This window comes from Ambystoma mexicanum, chromosome 1p (assembly GCF_040938575.1).
Source record: "Ambystoma mexicanum isolate Mex_15411 chromosome 1p, UKY_AmexF1_1, whole genome shotgun sequence".
NCBI lineage: Eukaryota > Metazoa > Chordata > Amphibia > Caudata > Ambystomatidae > Ambystoma > Ambystoma mexicanum.
This window is the reverse complement of record NC_090921.1, coordinates 1,113,366,638-1,113,388,001: the sequence shown is the minus strand read 5'-3', so window position 1 is coordinate 1,113,388,001 and position 21,364 is coordinate 1,113,366,638. Positions and strand designations below refer to the sequence as shown.

Here is a 21,364-nt window from a genome sequence, read left to right as displayed (position 1 = left end):
GCTGCTATGCGTTTGGGTGGTGTGGTTGGCATGTATTTTTCACTTATTTAGTATTTTTTTCCACTGGAAATAAAAATTGTTTTCAGTGCACCCATTCAAGCTAAAATCTAAAAAAATTAGGAAAACCAAAGCAGGCAATTTTAAGATATTTGGGCCGGAAAAAAATCCTATGGGAAAACCTCATGCTAAAAGCAGTTCAAAGCGCAATCAAAGTAAACCTTTTTTAAACTGTGAAGGTCTTAATGTAGACATCGGAAATGATCCATGCACAGGTGACTGCCTCAAAATACTACTCTGGAATATTTTCAGATTTATTTCATGCAAGCGTTCGAAAGTTATTAAGAAAAGACATTGGGCCTCATTACAAATCAGGTGGTCCTGAAATAGCGGTGGCGGTAAACCTGCCGCCACCGTTGTTTCTGGACCGCCTGATCCCGACTCCTGCAGGCGGGAGGTGATGTTCCCGCCAGGTTTGACCTGGCGGGTTTAACACCGCCCGCCTGCAGGCGGACGAGGAAACACCGGCAGCATTACGAGATGCTGCCGGTGTTTCCATGATCCCCATTCCCATCGAGTCCTAAAGGACTCGATGGGAATGGGGAGTAACACCATTCCACCTCCGTGATTCCTGGAAAACAGGGGTTGTAATGCCCCGGTAATTCCGGGAATCACGAAGGCGGAATGGTAATACGAGTCCAGCGGTAACCAGGCGGTTTTACCGCCTCGGTTACCACTGGACTCGTAATGAGGCCCATTTTCTGAAACGCCATAGACTTCGTTATGACCTTAACTATGCCTTGTGCTGGGCCGAAGGCATAATATATATATGACAAGGAGTTTTGCAAAAGTCCACCCAAGGTGGGATTTGTGAAGACTCGCACTTTGGACACAGGACTCCAACTCTTAGTATAGGCTTGAACCAACCAAGTTGTGTTGGTAGCAATGGCTGAGCAGCAAGGCTTATCTTAGGAGGGAGGAAGGGTTGTAGGCAGTACACAGGACAGAGTATACACATAGGTGCAAAGAAACACTAACACTTATATAAAAATAATGGCTTATTTTATACATACACTAAGATAAAAGTGATTCGTCAGAAAGATAAGTACTATAACGCGCAATGGGCCTCATTATAAGTGTGCTGGTCCAGCACTGTTGTTTCTGGACCGGCAAACTACGTGTTTGCCTGCCAGAACCGCTGTACCCGACAGGGCTGACCATGCCAGGCACAACGACCACGGTAGGCAAAGCCGTCACGGAAGCACCGGCACCATTAACAATGGTGCCGGTGCTTCCGTGGTCCCCTTTCCCGTAGAGTCCCAAAGGACTATATGGGAATGGGGACTTACACTTTGCCGGCACCTGACTTCCTGGACAACCAGGTTGTAATCCCCCGGTGTTACCGGGAAGTCAGGCGTCGGTAAATCATTAGGGGTCCGGCAGCAACCTGCCGGTAGAACCGGCACGATTACCGCCAGACCCGCAATGAGGCCCAATAAATCACTTTAGAACTAATGCACTCTTTATAGTAAGTAAATCACTTTGTTAATACTTTTAGAATGGCAGTGTGCAATTCAAAGGGAAGTAAAACACTTTTGCAATATCTGTTTCAGGTAATAATGGATGAAACAAAGCCATCATAAAGCAGGTAAATACTTTCCAATCATTTCACAAAGGCCTAATGCTTTAGTAGTCCATCCCCATCTAGTTTTTTGAATGTCTCCGAGTCAGATTGTTTGGAGGGCACAACAGGTAGGGCACAAGCTGTAGGAAGTCCAATGTTCCAGAAGAAGTCCTCATTAGCAAGCAATTAACCCTTTTTTTGGGGGGAAAAGGGTCGGGGACTTTGGAGAAGGCTCCCTGTAGGCACACAGTCGTTAGGCCTGGGCGAACGTGCATGGGCAAACTCCCAAATGCACGAATCCACACTCTAGCAAAACAGGAGCAGCAAAGCAACCCTAAGTAAGTTCTACCAGGAGGCTCACAGTATCTTAGAAGTGAAGTAGAGGATGCTGCACAATGCTCCCATGATGCAACAGCCGCACAGCCCATCACCAGATTCATAGTCAGGCAACGAAAGAAGGGATACTAGACTGGATATCGTAGGAACAGTCAAGTGAAGAGGCTTCAGACAAAGGATTCTCGTAGTTCTGTGATTTTGGTGCTCTTTTGAAGACACCAGTGAAAAAATAATTACCGCCTGGTCGATTTGTCTCACTTTCTCGATCCAACACTCTGGTGAGGGCACGTCAAGGAGTGTAATCTTGCCTCTGGTGGTCCGGAAGAAGTCCGCCAATGTTTCGGGAGGGTTTGATCTTTGGAAGGTGATGCACTGAACAGTTGCCAAAGGTCCAGGGTAGGGATGTACGGTATCACGGTATACCGTTAAAGATACCGTGAACCACTTAATTGAAAAATAATAACCGTCACATTGTTTATACCGGTATACCGTTTATACCGTTAAGTGTGCTTTTCAATCTGATTGGGAAAGGCTGCAGCAAGCAAGTGCTGCACAGTCTTGGTCTTGCGCTGTTGGATGTGCCATCTGCCAAGTAGTTTCAGTTGGAGCAGTTTTTAATGCCATTCCATAAAAACCACACATGCCTGACACAAAATCAATATGTTAGCAATAGGAAGAATAAATACCGTGCCAAGAAGGAAAAGGGTTTACAGGAAAGGTGAGTGAAATGCAGCGCTGCAGCGATCGTAACGAAATGCTTTTAAAAATGATGTCTTCCCTTTCAGGATCGTCGGTGATGTCTCCGTGGTGCAGATTAGCTGGTAGGTCTCTTGTCTCCCTTTGCAGGTGACCCAGGATGCTGACAGGTGTGGCTGAAGTCCAGATGCAGGAGCTGACACGGTGAGCGTCCAGATGCGAGGAGCAGAACAACGCGAAGCGCGAGTTGCTGATCGGGTGTGGTTTAAATAGCTTTGGAAGAAGTTCCAAGTGTGTATCCTTCCTCCGATCAGGTATGTATCCTTCCCCGACCACACCCGGGTGGAAAGTAGTCCCACAGGTAAAGTAGTTCCTATTCAGGCCTCAAGAGGGCCTGGATGTGGCAGCATGGTCTGCATCAGGTAAGTGCACATTAAAACACTTGAACACATGTCTAGCTTTATGAGCCTGGCGCTTAAGGCGCCAGGACAGAGGTCCAACATGAGCCTGGCGCCTAAGGCGCCAGGACTGAGTCCAAAGGGCCCCAGCTTGGGCCCGCTGGCACCTCCCTGGGGGAAATGATGCATGCCTCTGGGGTTGCTGGGTCGGACCTGGCTCCTTGGAGGTAGGCATCATGACAGTTATCCTTTTCGGGGTTCTCCCGATGCTTGGAAGAAGGGGTCAGACAGCAGCGACTTCACAGAAAACATCTCTGATCGTCTGTAAGCAGCTGCAGACCTCTCTCCTCTTCGATTCTTCTGTACCAGGGGTCAGCTTGTCTTCAGCTTCATGATCCATGCCTTTTATGCAGGAACTCGGCTAATCGGCACCCATGCACCATTCAAACTCCGGGTGGTGGCTATCCTTTCAGTACAACCAACCACTAAGTCTGAACTGGTTCCACTAGGAAAACAAAAGATACAAATGAATAGGTCCAAGGATGCTAGGCTCAGAACAACACCTCCACATGTATTATCAAACTCTGCATTGCTAAGGAAGGAATCACTCTTCAATAGTATGTTGTAGAGATAAATCTCATTTTTTTATATTAAAGTTGTGTGCAAAAAGACATAAATCCAACATTTAGAGAAATTAAGACATCAAAATGGTTTGCTAAAACAGAACAATCAGACAAAAAAATATATTTACAACACACAGTGCCAAAAAAACATTTTTGGGAAAATCTCCAAATTGTGTGTGTGTAGCAAACCCGACTCCTATTAGGATTTGCCAAGAAATTCACATATTGCAGTGTACATATTCAAGTCAACATTTGTGGAAAACACATAGAACAATGGTAGGTACACAAAATTATTTTTCTTGCGTAAACAGCATTAATGTGCTGTAGTTTTGGGGGGAGTAGTGCGTCTACACCAGGTGTTTCAGCCGTTTCTAGGTGGGCTAGGTGTGCCTCATCTTTAACACGGCCTTCATCAGGACTGAGTTCTGTGTAGATTGACGTCTGTGCTGCACGGGAAGGAGACTACAGTCAGGGGGGTGTCTGAGCCAAAATTATTTAGTTTGAGTGAATCACGTGTGGTTGATGTAAAATCAAAAAGCACATAGCTTACCTATGGGTTAATAGATTTCACAGGCGCTAAATTTGAGATCTGCTAGCCGCATGGGCTGGTCTCTGTATGGTCCTGTTGCAAATAACAGAGAACGAGAGAAGCAAAGGGAGGTTGAAGCTAAACATGTCCCCATTTAAAAAGGCATGAAAAAAAGTTTTTTATTATATGCAGGGAAAAAAATCTTACCTCTCTCTGGAGGTCGAAAAATGCTGATCCAGGGTAGTATCAGTGGGAAACAGACACGGCTTGCACAGCTAAAAAATATATATGGCTCAAGGTGAGTGTGGTTACCTAGTAACAACTGTCTCATATTTATAGCAGTAAGTGCAGGGTTTATTTTAAAGTACCTGTGAGGGTTGCAGCATGGGCAGCCTGTCTGCCAAAAAAGTACGAGCTGGAGCTCCTCAGGCTGCTGTGTCACAGTTGAGACTGCAGGGGCCTGACTGCAAAGCGTTGGTAACGCTGTTGCTAGGTCCCTGTAGGTATTTATATGTCAGCCATCTTGGAATGGCCCTAGGATCGAGTGAGAAACAAAATGATGGATTCTGCTCCATCCGGGGGGCACAAAAAAAGCTCAATCAATTATGGGTGTGATTAGTGTCAATTTGGAATTTTGCCATCAACACGCGGAAGGACTAACCCAACGACTTGCAGAGAGAGGCTATCCAAAAAAGGCCATCAACCAAGCCAAAAAGAGAGCCAAACATACACCTAGAGAAATCTGTTTGGAAAACAAACCGAAAAAAGATTTGGGAAGACTGGTATGTCTCACCACTTTTGGACCCTTGAGCCTATTGGTCCAGAAAACCATCAAGAAGAACTGGCATTTGGTGAAACACCCCGGCACTCTGCACAATGTGCCATGTTTTGCTTTCAAGAAAAACAGAAATCTAAGAGACGCTCTAGTACACACCTTCATAGAGTCACCCCCACAAACACAGAACACACTATGGGATTTACCTCCGATAGTTGGACATCACAAATGTGGTCAATGTGTGGCATGCCCTTTGACCCTACAAAAGAAATCTTTCGAACATGCACAAGTTAAATGGACAATGAAAGATTTTACAAACTGCAACACGAAGGGTGTCATATATGTAATACAATGCCCTTGCAAACTCCTCTACATAGGAAAAACCAGACGTGCCATCAAAATGCGCATCTCTGAACATCGTTCCTGTATCAGGAACAAGGTAGCAGACAAGCCCCTAGTAGAGCATTTTATCAGTAAGAACCATAGTGATACTGATCTAAGATGGTTTGTCCTCCAAAAAGTGAAACCAGCAAAGCGTGGTGGGGATCTGAACAAAACGCTGACCCAATTAGAACAACGGTGGGTCCACAGACTTAACTCCGTTCAGGCTGGTCTAAATGTGTCAGCTGAATGGAAGTCTTTCCTGTAATGATATGTGCCCAATGATTGAGTATGAGCTATGAACTTCTTAACACTATGATAATTTTTCATTTCATGAAATGCAGAAGTCAGTAGACATTATGACACTGTGTTTTTTTTTTTTTTGATCAATTTATGAAATCACCTACATGAAAAACTATACTTTCTTTGTTAATTCCAAATGTTTTCTGTCATTATGAAACTATGTATTAAGTTTCCAGGCGACACGCCCTAATTCTCACCCTCTCGGGCTGTTAGTAATACAATACAAACTGTCCACCTACTTAATTTTTTTTTTTTTTTTAACTTCTTTTTATTGGTTTTACAACATAAAAGGAATGGGAGAGAACAAACAAAACAGAAACAAAAGTCCCCCTCCCATTTTCCTTTCCCCCTTCCTCCCCCCCTCCCTCTCCCCAAAGGCTGCCGCAGTATGTTCGTGGTCCGTTGCCGCCTCGGGGCCGGCGCCGGCCGTTGTCAAGTTCGTAGCGGAGGGGCCAGTCTCCCGGTGGCCTCCCTCCTTTCCCTGGGAATTTCCCTTGGTCTTGTCTTTGCATGTGTTTGCTGGTCTTTCCCAGTTGGAGTTGCACTGTTCAGAGTCCGCGCTGGTCACGACCTCGTCTCTCTCTTCCCGTTAGTTCTCTTCTTCTGAATTATGTAGTGCCTCCCGACGTGGGCGGTTCAATTTCATCGTTTCCTGAGTCACCTGGATCGGTAATGTCAGTCGTATCGTCCTCGCCTCCGCTGCCAAACAGGTCTTGCACCAGGGAGTTCCATGCTTGTAGTCTGGCTCCACTGTCGCTCTCTCCCCCTTGTGTAGCTCTCGCCCAGACTGCCGTCTCTGCTATTGCCCATTTTTGTAGGTCGGCCCACCATCCTTCCTTCGAGGGGCCTTCGCTCTTGTTCCATGCCATCGCTATGCGGCGTTTCGCTAGTATTGTCATTAAATCCTTCATTTTTGCCACGTGTGTCATCTGCCGGTGCCCCCTTGGGAACAGGCCCAATAGGTATGTTGCTGGCGTTCTTGCTGGCATCTGTATGTCTGCTGTCAACGCCTTTTCTCTCACCGTGTTCCAGAAGTCTGCTATTTGCGGGCACGACCAGAACATGTGCACCATGTCGGCCTGTTCGTCTCCGCACCGCGGGCAGCTCCGGGTTTGTCCTTCTCCCATCTTTGACATTCTCTTGGGGGTTAGATATGCTCTGTGTACTATGTATATCTGCAGTTGTCTGAACCTGGCGTTTCTGGACACCTTTTTTGTGTACATGAGTACTTTGTTCCATTCCTCGTCTTCGAAGGGTTGTTGCAGTTCCTCTTCCCACTTCATCCGTGCTGTTAGTGTTTTTTTGTTGGTGTGTCCCAGTATTTGCTCATAGAGTCTGGACACCGTATGACCTCCTTCGGATATATCGTACCATGCCTCTAGTTCCCCTTCGGTGTCCTCAGGCTCTGGCATAGTGCTCCACCTCTTCTTTATTGTCTGAACTAGGCTATTGTGCAGGATGAATTGGCCCCTGTGTACATCTTGTTCGTCCATCAGGGTCTGGAATTCAACCCACTGTCCGTCACGCCACAGGTCCCCAATTTGGGCCACACCTTTGTCTTCCCATTGTGCCCTGTACGTGGTCAGGCTGGCCACTCGGGTGTCCACCAGCCCCGCCAGTGGGATATGTCTTGAGCAGGGGTCTCGTATGCCCTGTGTCTTCCAGGCTCTTTTCCATAGTTTTCGGCCTAGTTGGGCTATTTTGGGTAGGTCTTTGGCTTGGGCGGCATTGACCCATAATAATTCTCTCAGGTGGTACCTCCGGAGTGCTGGCCCAATAATTATTGCATCTATTGAGGTCTCCTCGCCCAGCCATCGCACCACAAATTGGAGTTGTGCTGCCAAATAGTAATATTCAAAATCTGGGAGTTTGATGCCCCCCCACTCATAGCTTCTCTGTAGTGTGCTTAGTGCCACCCTGTTTCGTCCCCCTCCCCATAGGAAGGTTCTCGCCATAGTGTGTAGGCGCTTGAAGAAGGGCCTTGGTATGTTGTATGGGATGTTCGTGAAGTAATATAAGAGTCGGGGTAGGACTGTCATTTTTAGTAGTGCCGCCCGGCCTATCATGCCCAACGGTAGCGTCTGCCAGAATTTCATAGCCTTTTCAATTTTGTCTAAAGCTATTTGTGTGTTACCTGCGTGTGTTTCCCTGGTGTCGTGATAGATCTCCACTCCTAGGTATTTGAAGGTGTTCGGGGCCCACGTGATGCCCAGAGGCGGTAATTGATCTGACGGCACTGCGCGTAGGCCTGCCAGGGGAAACAGCACGGATTTTTCTCTGTTGACCACTATTCCGGATAACCTACCAAACGCGCGCAGCGCCTCTAGTAAGTCCTGCAGGTGGGTGCGTGGGTTCTGTATGTAAAGGAGTATATCGTCTGCGTATATGGATATCTGGTGTGTTTCCCCGTCTATCTCTATGCCCGTGTCTTTGTAATCCGTTCTTAGGAATACTGCGAACGGCTCCAGGGCCAGGATATATAACATTGGGGACAGGGGGCATCCCTGCTTTGTGCCTCGCTCTATGCCCCATTCCCTAGAAACTTGTCTACCCGTCTTGACTCTCGCTCTCGGGTCTTTGTATAGTAGTTCTATCCATCTTGTAAACCCTTGTCCAATCCCATAGTGGGTGAGCGTTCCCAGGAGCCAGTCCCATCCCACCGAATCGAATGCTTTGATTGCATCCAGTGAGGCTACAGCACACTCCCCTCCCTCCTGGTTTGTCCTTTCTATAACATAGTGGAGTCTGCGCAGGTTCCAGGACGTGTTCCGTTCTGGCACGTACCCTGTCTGGTCCGTGTGGATCAGGGTGGGTAGCACTCTTTTCAGGCGGTTGGCTAGTGCCGCCGTCAGGATCTTGGAGTCCTGGTTTATTAGGGAAATCGGTCTATAGGAACCGCATTCGAGGGGGGGCTTGTCCGGTTTAAGGATCGGGATTATTATAGATTCTGACATACTACTCGGGAGTCTTCCTTTCTCGTCTGCTTCCTCTAGTGTTTCTAGCAGTCTCGGGGCTATGTCATTTTTATATTGTTTGTAAAATTCCCCCGGGAGCCCATCTGGCCCCGGAGATTTCCCTGTCGGGAGCTGGGCGATTACCTCCGTTAGTTCCTCTACAGTGAGAGGGGCGTCTAATATTTGGACCTGTTCCTCCGTCAATTGTGGGAGTCTAATTTCCGCGAGGGCTTCCTTCAGGTCCCCCTCCTCTGCCTCCTGGACCCTGGAGTATAAGTCCTCGTAAAACTGCGAGAACACCTCGTTTATTCCCTCTTGGGACCTTATCACCTCTCCTTTGCTGTTCTGAATTTCATTGATTGGCTCCCGCTTAGTCTCCTGCTTGGTTAGCCAGGCCAGGAGTCTGCTAGGCTTGTCCCCCTCAGCATGTAGTTTCTGTATATATTTCCCGTAGTCTAGTCGTCCCAATCTTTCCCAGGTCTCCACGCACTGTTGTCGCAGGGTGGTGAGGTTCTCTTGTTCCGCCCCCTTCTCCCCCGCTTGTCTCTCAGCCTTCTCGATTTTCCTTTCTAACTCATCTAGTTGTGCTAGGGTTTCTCGTCTGAGACCTCCCATTTTCCCCATCGCCTCCCCTCTGACTACCACCTTGAAGGCCTCCCAGACCGTTCCTGTGCTTTCCACACTACCCTCATTATGTTCAAAATAGTCTTCTATTACGCTTTGGATGTGTTCCTGGAAGCCCGCGTCCAATAATGCCTCTGCCCTCAACCTCCATGTTGGTATAGGGGCTCTCCTGTGTGTGTGCGCCCATGTGATCGTCTGGGGGGCGTGGTCAGATAGGGTTCGCGCGTGTATGTATGCCTCAGTGAATTCCCCCAGTGTCTCCTTGCCCGTAAACAGGTAGTCTATCCGTGTGAATGTCTTGTGTGGGGCACTATAATGCGTGTATCCCCTCTCTTCCACATGTACCTTCCTCCAGACGTCCTCGAGTCCGAGCTGGTCTAGTATCTGTTGTAGTGCTCTCGCTGGCGGCGCCGCTCTCTTGTGCTTATTATCCGACCTGTCCAGCCGGGGGTCCAGTGTGCAATTATGGTCGCCTGCCCAAATCATCGTTGCATTCCTGTACGGGGCCAGCCGGGGCGGGAGCGTTCTGAAGAAGGCCGTAGCGTCGTGATTAGGGGCATAGGTGTTCACGAGGCATATCTCCCGATTTTCTAGCATCCCATGGACTACCAGGATTCTCCCTTCCGTGTCTTTCTCTTGGTTGATGAGCTGGAATGGGACGCCCGGGGCGACCCAGGTTATGACTCCTCTGGCGTAGTTGGAGTATGTTGCACTATTCATCTGGCCTCCCCATTTTTTCTTTATTTTGGCCTGTTTTTCCGCCGTCAGGTGCGTCTCTTGCAACAGTGCAATGTGGGTCCTTGTTTTATTTAACCAGGTATAAATCCTTAGCCTCTTGACGTATGCGTTCATCCCCCTGACATTCCACGTGACAATTCTTAAGACATCTCGGTCCTTGTGGGGACTAGCGCTTGCGGCCTGTTCTTTCCCATGGGCTCGCTCGGTGTCTTATTCTCTCGGTGTGTTCCTGCCGGGGATCTGTGTCCCTTCTTCTGGCTGTTGAGTTTTGAATCGTCCGTTCGTTTTCTCTCTCGGGTCGGTTCTCTCTCTGTTGGCCGCTCTTTGTTGTGGGCGGTCTTGCCTTGTGCTTCCCGCCAGCTTTTTGTTTGTGGGTACTGTCCCCTGAATTTGTTTTCCTTGCCGATTCTTTGTGTGTGACAACTGTTATTTCCTCTTCCGCTCTCCTCCTCTCTTTGCGGGCTTTGCCTTAACTTCCCAACTGTTATAACTGTTAACCCAAATAACGTCAACAAACGCCCAGCCTCCCCTCCTCTGCTCGGGCTCCACCGCTTTCCAGGTGCCGCTTTTTCCTCCTCGGCCTTGCCTGTCGCGGCGTAGTGTCTTGAAACTGACACTATAAACATTGTTTTTACTGGGGCTTCTCTGTGGGTCTTGGCGGTTCCCTCTCCCCGAGTCTTGTGCTCCCTTTGTAAGTCTCTTTACTGTGGGCTTTTCAACTTGGTGGCTGTCGGTTGCTCCTTTTCGTTACTTCCCGGTAGGGCATCTCTACCGTCTTGTTCTTGCTCCTGTAGCGTTGGGTATACTTGTCGTGCCCGGTTCTAGTCTCTATTTTGCTGGGGGTGGTTTCTGTTTCGCTCGTTCCTCTCTGCCGACTGTGGAATCCCACGCTGGTCCATCCACTCCTGGGCGTCGGTCGTTGTCTCGAAGATCTGTGTTTTTCCGTCATGCAGTATTTTTAGTTTGGCTGGATACAGCAGCATGAATTTCACCCCTGCCGCTCGAAGGCGCTCTTTGGTCTGCCAGAACTGGGCTCTCTGCTTTTGCACAAGTACCGTATAGTCTGGATATATCGTTATCCTGGCCCCGTTCCTTGTGATGTTCCCTCCTTCTCTCGAGAAAGTCAGGATTTTTTCCCTATCCTTAAAGTTCATAATTTTTGCGATCATTGGTCTTGGTGGTGCTCCTGGGCGCGGTCTTCTAGTCAGCGCCCGGTGTGCCCTTTCTACCACGAAGCCTTGGGATAGGGTCTCTGCTCCCACTTCTTGGATCCGGAGGTTCTCTATGTAGTTCGTGGGGTCCCTTCCTTCCTCCCCCTCTGGCAGCCCCACTATTCGTACGTTGTTGCGCCGGGCCCTGCCTTCTGCGTCTTCAGCTCTGCGTTCTAGTATATTAATTCTTTCCAGTGCTTCCGACATTTGTGTTCGCGAGGCGGACACTTCCACTGAGTTACTCTGTGCTTGTTGTTCCACTGTTGTCATCCTTTCCGCCAGGTTTCTCGTATCTTGTCTAAGAAGTCCCACATCTACCATCACTGCGTCTAACTTGCCTTCTATCGACGTCTTTAACGCCCCTATGGCTTCCAGTATGCTGCTTTCCACTTGCCTGATCTCTCCTTGCGTGGCGTATGACTCCGGCGTGTCTTTCTCCCCAGCCCCTGGCTGCTGGTCGTCGTTCTTCCGGGTGAATGTCTCCATGACTGTTTGTCTCCCTCTGCCGCTTTTAGGCTTGTCTGGCATGTTAGTACCCACTGCTCTTGGCCTGTAGTTGGGCCCTATTCAGTCTGGTTTCGTTTGTGCTTCAGTGGGTCCTTGCTCAATTCCCACACTCGCTTCCACTCTTCCTGCGTGTGTTACCTTTTTATTAAGCGATTTCTCTCTGTGTCTTTACCCTCTTTGTCCGTTTGCCGTGTCTCTCTCCGGTGTTCTCTTCCCTCTCGCTTTTGGGTGGTTGGAGTCTGTGCCTTGCGTGAGGCGGCTCTTCCCCCAGCTTCTGCCTGTGTGGGGGGGGGTCTGTTTGTGCTGGGTGGATTTGTGGTTTGTAGTGACTGTTACGTTCTCTCCCCCGCTTGCTGGTTATCTGTGAGGCAGCTGGTTGGGGTGGTGTCCGGGTCTATATGTAATTCTTTTGCTCTCCTCGTTACTACGGCGGCTACCTTCTTCTCTTATGTCGTCTCTGTTAGGTCTCGGGTTTCCTGACCCGCCCCGCGGTATGTCTCTTGTTCCCTGGGCCTGGTTCCTGTGTCTCGGCGTTACCTCCCTGCTCGGGATCTCCCGCTGCTTTGCCGGCTCTGCTAGTCACCTCTGCGGCAGGGAAGGGCTCTTCTTCGGTTCGATCTGTGGGCCGCTTCCTGTGCGTGGGTCTCGGCGCCTTCTTCCTTCCCCGTTTGGTGTCGCGCTGTTTCTGTAGTGCTGTCTCGGGCTTCTCTTCCTGTTGCTGCTGTCGGTGCCTTGTCTCGCTGCCGGTCGGGTGATGCTCCGATCCTGCTTGGGCTGGGCGTTGATCTGCTGTCTCCCTCGGTTCCGCTCCGGACTGGCAGGTTAGGGCTCTTCTTCAACGATCCGATCTGTGGGCTGCCTCGTATTCTTCCCTGCTTCTCCTATCGGGTTCCGCTGCTGCTGCTACGCACCTCCGCGTTGGCAGGGGGAGGGTTGTTCTGGGTCTAGTCCGTGGGCCGCCTCTCGTTCTCCGCTGTCTCTCCTCTCGAGGTCCCTCGTTGCACTGCTGGGTCTCCGTCGTTGCTGCTCACTTCCGTGTCGGTCGGGAGAGGCTCTTCTGCGGTCCGGCCTATGGATCGCTCTTCGCTCTCCGTTTCTTCTCGTTGTGGGATCCCTCGTTGCTCTGCTGCTGCTCACCTCCGCTTCGACGCGAGGGAATCTGCCTCGGTTCAGTCTGTAGGCCGCTTTCGATCCGTTCTGCCTCGCCTTCCGGGTTCTCCGGTTGTTCTGCTGGGCCTCCGCCGCTTCTACACTCCTCCGCGTCAGGGGAGGGCTCTCTTGGTCCGGTCCACGGGTCGTCTCCCAGTCTCCGCCGCCTCGTCTCTCGGGGTCCTGCGTCGCTCTGTTGGCTCTCCGCCGTTGACGCTCACCTCCGCTCTTCTGGGGCTCGGTCTGTGGGTCGCCCCTCGCCTCCGCTGCCTCACCGCTCAGGTTCTTTCGTTGTTCCGCTAGGCCCCCGCTGCCGCTGCTCGTCTCCGCATCGGCTGGGGAAAGCTGTTCTCCAGCTCCGGTCCGTGGGCCGCTTCCTGTTCTTGAGCCGCGCCGTCTTCACCTTCTCCGGGTCGGTGTCGCGCGGCTATCTCTGCAGTTGGCGTCTCGGATTTCTGCCACTCTGGTGGTATTTCGGTCCTGCCTGCGCTGGATGTTAATCAGCTATCTCGCCCGGTTCTACTCCTTCCCTTCGGCCTTCTTCGTGTGTTGAGACGCGGGTCTCTTTTTCAGCGCTGCGCGCCCGCCATTTTGTTGGTGGTGCCGCGCGTCTCTGTCTCTTCTCGTTTTCGCTCTTCTGGCCTCTGTTTTTCGTCGGGTCTTCTCCCGTGTGTGCCTTGGGTCTTCCGACGCCTTTCCCTGGCGTTTGTTTGGGTTTTTTTTTTCCTAATATACGCCTTTCTCAGGATCTTTGGTCGGATCTGGTGGGAGCCTCTCGGAGTCTGCTCACTCTCGCATGGCCGCCAAGCCACGCCCCCCCGTCCACCTACTTAATTATGGTTTTTCTCTGCTGAGATTCCTGAGACACAAACATTTTGTGATCCATGCCACAACATACTGAAATGAAGTATTTTCGGTAATCACAACCTCATGGGGCCATTAGCTATGTTGTCTCAGAGTGTAAAAAACCAATGCCACCCCGCAATGCTTATGGTTGCCATGACAACTGTTTGTCAACAATATTGTCTAAATTAACTTTTTAGACACGCGTTGACACTAATCACACCCATAATTGATTGAGCTTTTTTTGTGCCCCCCGGATGGAGCAGAATCCATCATTTTGTTTCTCACTCGATCCTAGGGCCATTCCAACATGGCTGACATATAAATACCTACAGGGACCTAGCAACAGCGTTACCAACGCTTTGCAGTCAGGCCCCTGCAGTCTCAACTGTGACACAGCAGCCTGAGGAGCTCCAGCTCGTACTTTTTTGGCAGACAGGCTGCCCATGCTGCAACCCTCACAGGTACTTTAAAATAAACCCTGCACTTACTGCTATAAATATGAGACAGTTGTTACTAGGTAACCACACTCACCTTGAGCCATATATATTTTTTAGCCGTGCAAGCCGTGTCTGTTTCCCACTGATACCACCCTGGATCAGCATTTTTTGACCTCCAGCGAGAGGTAAGATTTTTTTCCCTGCATATAATAAAAAACTTTTTTTCATGCCTTTTTAAACGGGGACATGTTTAGCTTCAACCTCCCTTTGCTTCTCTCGTTCTCTGTTATTTGCAACAGGACCATACAGAGACCAGCCCACGCGGCTAGCATATCTCAAATTTAGCGCCTGTGAAATCTATTAACCCATAGGTAAGCTATGTGCTTTTTGATTTTACATCAACCACACGTGATTCACTCAAACTAAATAATTTTGGCTCAGACACCCCCCTGACTGTAGTCTCCTTCCCCTGCAGCACAGACGTCAATCTACACAGAACTCCTTCCTGATGAAGGCCGTGTTAAAGATGAGGCACACCTAGCCCACCTAGAAACGGCTGAAACACCTGGTGTAGACGCACTACTCCCCACAAAACTACAGCACATTAATGCTGTTTACGCAAGAAAAATAATTTTGTGTACCTACCATTGTTCTATGTGTTTTCCACAAATGTTGACTTGAATATGTACACTGCAATATGTGAATTTCTTGGCAAATCCTAATAGGAGTCGGGTTTGCTACACACACACAATTTGGAGATTGTCCCAAAAAATGTTTTTTTGGCACTGTGTGTTGTAAATATATTTTTTTGTCTGATTGTTCTGTTTTAGCAAACCATTTTGATGTCTTAATTTCTCTAAATGTTGGATTTATGTCTTTTTGCACACAACTTTAATATAAAAAAATGAGATTTATCTCTACAACATACTATTGAAGAGTGATTCCTTCCTTAGCAATGCAGAGTTTGATAATACATGTGGAGGTGTTGTTCTGAGCCTAGCATCCTTGGACCTATTCATTTGTATCTTTTGTTTTCCTAGTTAGCCCTCCTGGGTAGAATAGGTTCCACACCAGGGGCCCTATTTTTTGATTCTTAACTGGTTCCAGGCAGGCACAGCAGAAGACAAAGAACAGCAGAGTTTGAGTCCTCCCCTGTTTCCCGTTCTCAGACACACTGGCGCCTTGGCTGGCTTCACAAAGCGATCCCGCCAACGACAAAGGTCAAACCATGACCTTCCCCACCCTGCACAGCAGATGAAGGACCAAGCAAGGACACGCCACATTGAATTGGCGGGAAAAGAACAGAGTCACCATTTTGGGTCATTGGTGATCCTTCTGTGCACTACTACTCCTGCCACCAGCCAAGAGATTAGCTTGTCACTGTAACCAAAATGTTACAGGAGCAGTGAGAAAGGGGATACTGTGTGACTGATCAGCACTGGACATAAGGTGGTGTTTGCTGATCTCACAATATAAAAAGATAGGAAGGATACTAAAAAGGGATGCCGAAGGGCAATATAGACCCAGCTCTTATTCATTTTACAAAGTTGCATGTGGGTGCATCAAGGAGAGAACGGTTATGGGTGGGGTGGTCCAAACACTTTTGAAAGGCCATTTTGCACTGCAAAATTTCAAACTGCTGGCCAGATTTGCACCTAAGGGTTATGGCCATGGCCAGAGGCCGGAATGCCCAGGGCATAGCTTTCTCTGCTGGTATGTCCCATATTCGACCGACAACTTAAACTCACCCCTCAAATCAAGCTAAAAAAAGTCAACCTCACTCCTCCACATCCTTAAAAAATCCTCCCAAACCTAAAACGAACCAAAAGATTGACATCACCAGAGCCCTTCTACTACCTAAACTGAACAACTGCAACACGATCAACATAGGCACCACCAAAGAGAGCACCACCAAAGAGAGCACCACCAAAGAGAGCACCAACACTGTCCAAAGCTTAGAAAACAAAGCTGCTATGTTCAAAATGAGGTTAAAACAACACAACACATAACAAAAAGCCTGAAAACACTCAAATGGCTACTCATTAGTCAGCAAATACAAATCAGAACCCATCATTACACACTCCCTACTGCATACCAATGAACAACACACCATCAAAAACATCACTCAGAACAGCCACTCCTCCCAGCACTCTCAACCCCACAAAAAACACAGAAAATGGTACAGAGGAAAAACTCTCTCCTCCAATAGCCCATGTGGAATGCCAACCAATAGCACCAAACACTGGAACCTAAAAACCAATGGCTACAAGAATAACAAACCCCTCCTGCAATCCTTATCACCCCCTCTACCACCTTCAACACCCTCAACATCCACTCCCCACACATACCTAGTCATACCAACCCCTACCTTATTCCCCCTACCCATGTAGCGCGTAATCCTATACACCCACCCCGTTTCCCCACCTTCCATCGCTGGATTGCACCTCTCCATACCTAAAGCGTCTACACCCTATCCCTCTTCTTTTCTCCCTCCCTCCTCATCCTCAACCTTTCTGACCAATCCCCCCTGATAAACCTATCTGCATACTTTGTTGATGCACTTGCCTTCCATTGTCATTTCTCTCCATTTGAATTGTCATCTACCTAGGTGCAAGCATCTAAATGCTGCTTCAGTCTTAATGAACAATTGCTTGGGGATTTAAGTGCATACATAATTTGCACATTTAGGTAAACCAGTGTAAACGCACCAGGATAACTCTGTAAACATGACCAGGGAATGATTGAAATATGTGGACGGTCTACTGTTTTTTAGTAATGGGGATAGAACGCATTAATTCCAGTTGCTACCATCCAAATACTGAAATGTACATCTAAATTAGAGATAGTTATGTTCGATGCAAGAACACATAATAATGTGAGTCGCAGGAAATCATGCGTTCAGTAGCTATATGTATATTCCTGGCACCATTTAACAACATTGGTAATAGCACATCGCGGTCAGTAATAGGTAATTCAAATATTGTTTACCATGTGGCAGAGTTGCACTCCCAGTAGAGTTAATTTATCAAGGCAGTTTAAACAACGTTCCATGTGTTTGGTGAAGGCTCCATTGTTTTAGGCCAGTAGAGTGAATTGAGAAACACATTTTACTCACTTGTGGGTCTACCAATGCCTTCTTTGATCTCAGAGTATTGATGGCCAATGGCGTATGTATCTTCTTCTTGTTTGATCCTGATGGAGACAACTGGGTTGATAACAAAACGTCCAATTATTAATTATATACTTTAACTGTAATTATCCTGCACAAAGAAACCTATAAAAACCCTCAAGAAGAATGTTGTATAAAACACTTGCATTATGGGTGCAACCAGATAAAATTATTGAGCACAATGTAATGTCTGCGTCACATGGTGAGATGGTCAAGAGAACAAGCACAAATGAAAACTAGATAATGAAAGCAAGAAAACACATTAAATTGTCTAATCTTGTTAAAATCGTTTATTATGAAAATCAGTTCATTCAATGATAGCAGTGAAGATCAGTGCAATCAGAAATCACACAATGATATTCTATTTGTGATCCAACATGTGCGGCAAGCCTTTACCCTTCATCAAGGTTTGTGTTAGAGAAATATAGTTTCTGCAATGGCAACAGGGAAACATGTTGATACCTGCATTTAAGGACAAGGGACATATAAGTAAAAAGTAGGGAAGCACAGGTTAGAAGAATCGGATCCAAGGAGACTATGTAGTACCAATAGTTACAAATATAAGCTATTATTCGGTTGCATGTACCCAGAACATATGTGGATGTGTCTTGACAGCAACAGAAACAGAAAAGGGACAATGTATGTGTTCATACATATTGTTTATCGGTTTTCTAAAAAGGGTAGAAAGACTATACCTAAATCATGTTCCTTCCATTAACAGCCAAGTCGCTCCTTCACATCGCTCCTGAGATTGCCGATTGGGCCCTCGCTGGAGCCCTAGTAGACTGGGAGCTCAGCTCAGAACGTACCAGTTAGAGGAAATGGAACTGGAGATGGAGCATGGCCTGCCCACAAACCCATGCGCAAAGAGGGAGGTGCACTTTTAGAAAGTGGCTTGATATCTTGGATCCTGTTAGACGAAAGCAGGGTGCCCTTTTTCCCCAATCTAAGTTCCAGTACTATGGTCTGGAAGAAGCAAACGATGGAGTATAGGAAGGACCATATCTCAATGGGATTGGAGGCATCAGTTTGGCACCTGACAAAAGTTGCAGTGGGTTGCAGAGAAAGGTACTTGTTTTCAATACGCTGGGAGCAGAAATGGCATTTGTGGAAAAATCCAGAAATGAAAATGTTTAAAGTTTGTTTACGAGGACTGCAATTTATAGCAAGGTTTAACTTGGGCGGTTGGAGCAGGCTGGAAACCTCCTTACTTGACATTTGAAAAGTCTCTAGGTGGTGGTTTAATTGGCTATTTTACAGATAATGAAGTTGGGGTGTGAAGTCCTCAGTCTGGCCTTGGTGACCAAATGGGGGTGGGGGAGCAACTGGCTTTTCGCACTAAGGAAGTGGGCAGTCACAGGAGCACATACACTCGCCCCCCCTCTACACTCACCCCCCCTCTTTACTTCAAAACCACCAGCTAGCAGGGAGATCCATTGTTTTTCTTCATCGCTGATGCAGAGGGAAACATTTCTTATTATGAGTCATACTTGTGCAGAGAGAGAAGGCCCTACAAGTAGAAAGCTATGTGGAAACAAAGTGAAACCGAATTGCGTTGTATGCAACAAAAGGAAAATAAATAAAGCCCATTATCCTGCTCCGGTGAACAAGGTGGAGGTTACAAAGTTGTAATTGTCCCACAGCAATGATGTTAAAATGTACCAAACAACTTCACAGGCTTACTACAGGGTTTTCAGACATCAAATTCACACTTTAGAGAAACACAATGGCCCAGGGTAAAGCAGGACATGGGAAGACAGCTTCCTAGAGGAAAGGAAGAGTCCCGACACATACCCAGACGAGTTCTAAAATCCAAAATGGCTGCCGTGCTCAAGGAGCTTAGGCCAACACCATTTCAGCCCACATAACGAAGTACATTGCCCAATCTCATAACATTTGAATGCAGCCATTTCATTCTGGCAATGTAGGGCGTTTGTGTAGGAGATGGAGAAAGGTTTTTAGAAGAGATTAATGAGCTAGAGGTGTACTGAGAGGAGAGACGTGGAGAATGGAGATAGAGGATTGAGAATAATGGAAGAAGACCGGGAGCCCTGAAGGACGGAATTGGAGAGAAAGTGGGGATTTTATAGAAGAAGTTGGTTCCTTGTCGAGGGAAGGGAGAGAGAGATTGTGGACAAGTTGGAGAAGAATCATCTAAAATAGAGGAGAGGTGACCGTATACCAACAGGGAAGGACGATGGAGGAAAGCTAGAAGGGGATATACATTGACAACACCGGAGGAGCTGCGAGGAGAAAGGGTACCCCTTGTACTAAATTAGATAAGGGAGGTTCTGATGGAACACGTCTGTCCAGGGCAGACTTCAGAGCCGGGAGGAGGCAGAAGACAGTAAAGTCTCATTGGTGGGCAGAGGGGTGAGGCAGGAAGCTTACACCAGGGACTGCTAGGGTGGGAGTTTCCACTGGACTAGTACCCCAGAGCAAGGAGGTTGACATAAAACACCAGAGACTCTGAGACCAGTCTCCAGACCTTGGAGAGGCGCACCACAGCAAAAGCTAGACCAATACCCTGACATTATTGGAGACGATCATCATCTGCCACTCTCGAAGAACTGTGGGCCGGGACAGCCAATACCTAACAGACTAATTGGAAGAAGGTTCAGGAAACCTGGAAACCTGCAACCTGAAGGCAAAGACAAGGGTAATCACATGGACTTTGCAACTTTTGTCAAGGACTAGCTCATCCGGAACTGTGCAAGAGACTCCTTTTGATCACAATTGGCTTTGAGGAGTGTTATCTGGAAATGTTTACTTTGTGCAAATAAATTCTTTATGAATGCTATCCTTACGTCAGCCACTTTATGCTCACACTTGTGTGAACCGTGTCAGGTGCTATCCACTACTGTTACTGTTCTTTACTATCCCCAACATTCTGGACTTCACTGTTGACCCCCCCTTCCCAATTTTAGGGTCCCAATGGTGAGAGCAACATATTTCAAAATTGCATTCTCCAACTATTTTTTAATATGGATGGGACGCCTTCATTTTCAGGATTTTATTGTATGATTTCCACTTATTCTATGCACAGTCCACATGTTCTTTATTCCAGAAAAAGCAAGTTGGAAACAAATTCCTTTTATTGAGCTGCACACGGCCATAATGTACGTGAATAGATTGTTGTGGCTGCAGTGCAAAAAGCAGTTTTGCTACAAACAGAATATATCAAAATTATTATTTTGGATGGGAAAGCCATAAAACGTATACAAAGAGAAAAACGTATTACAACAAATACACATTGGTAGATGTGATGACATTTATAAACACTTCTGCTCAAAGGAGTAAAATCTATTCCACGAGATTCAGATAATCAATTGTTATATTTATATAAAATCAAGTTACACCATTAAACCATACAAGTATATAAAAACACACATTAAATAGAAAGAACAAAGACGACAGGATGTTGTACATTAAATTTATTAACCACATGTTAATTAAGTTAAAGAATAATTCATAGAATGTAATGTCTAACTATTCTGAATTCACTGCACCAAATCCCCCCATAAAAGTGTGCCTCCTATTCCATGCCCAGCCCAAGTAGTTAGAAACAGCAAATGCAATTTCCAAATTAGCCCTTTGAGCCGCAACCTGCAGAAAGAGAGAGCATTCTAGCGTACAGGTTTGAGGCACCAACCAAAGCCTCCTAATATAATTGCAACGGTGGTATAAGAAAATGTTCTAGATCCTCCAGAAAACTGGACCAAGCGGGTATTGCTTAAGTTTCCCTGCAGTCTAACTGCCCGCAATTGGGAAGATGCAGAACAAAACTTTACATACAGCATTTCCTAATGATAGGTCCCACTAGATTTAAGTAGGTTTCTTATACAGATGCATCTTTAAGAACTCTGGGATTTAGCTAAGATGTCACTCAAAGCCCAATCATTATACAGGGACCAAGGATAGAGAAGGTCCTATGGGCATAGCCTGCTGCACTAACGAATAACCTAAATTAAGGCCCAACAGTGTATTTCTGAAATGCCCATAGCATGGCCAATACTGCTCTCTCTTCGAACAAACTACATCTCACAGTGCCTCCTTATTGGACCTCA

General features: G+C 47.4%; 1 protein-coding gene across 1 annotated transcript in view; it reads right to left on the bottom strand.

The window, feature by feature from the left end:
• LOC138449036 (zinc finger protein 398-like) overlaps nucleotides 1–21,364 on the bottom strand; it is a 145,439-nt gene that overhangs the window by 55,711 nt on the left and 68,364 nt on the right. Inside the window, exon 5 of the mRNA XM_069604737.1 lies at nucleotides 17,244–17,333. Coding sequence (XP_069460838.1) covers nucleotides 17,244–17,333 — 90 coding nt within the window. The remainder of the gene's footprint in view (nucleotides 1–17,243; nucleotides 17,334–21,364) is intronic.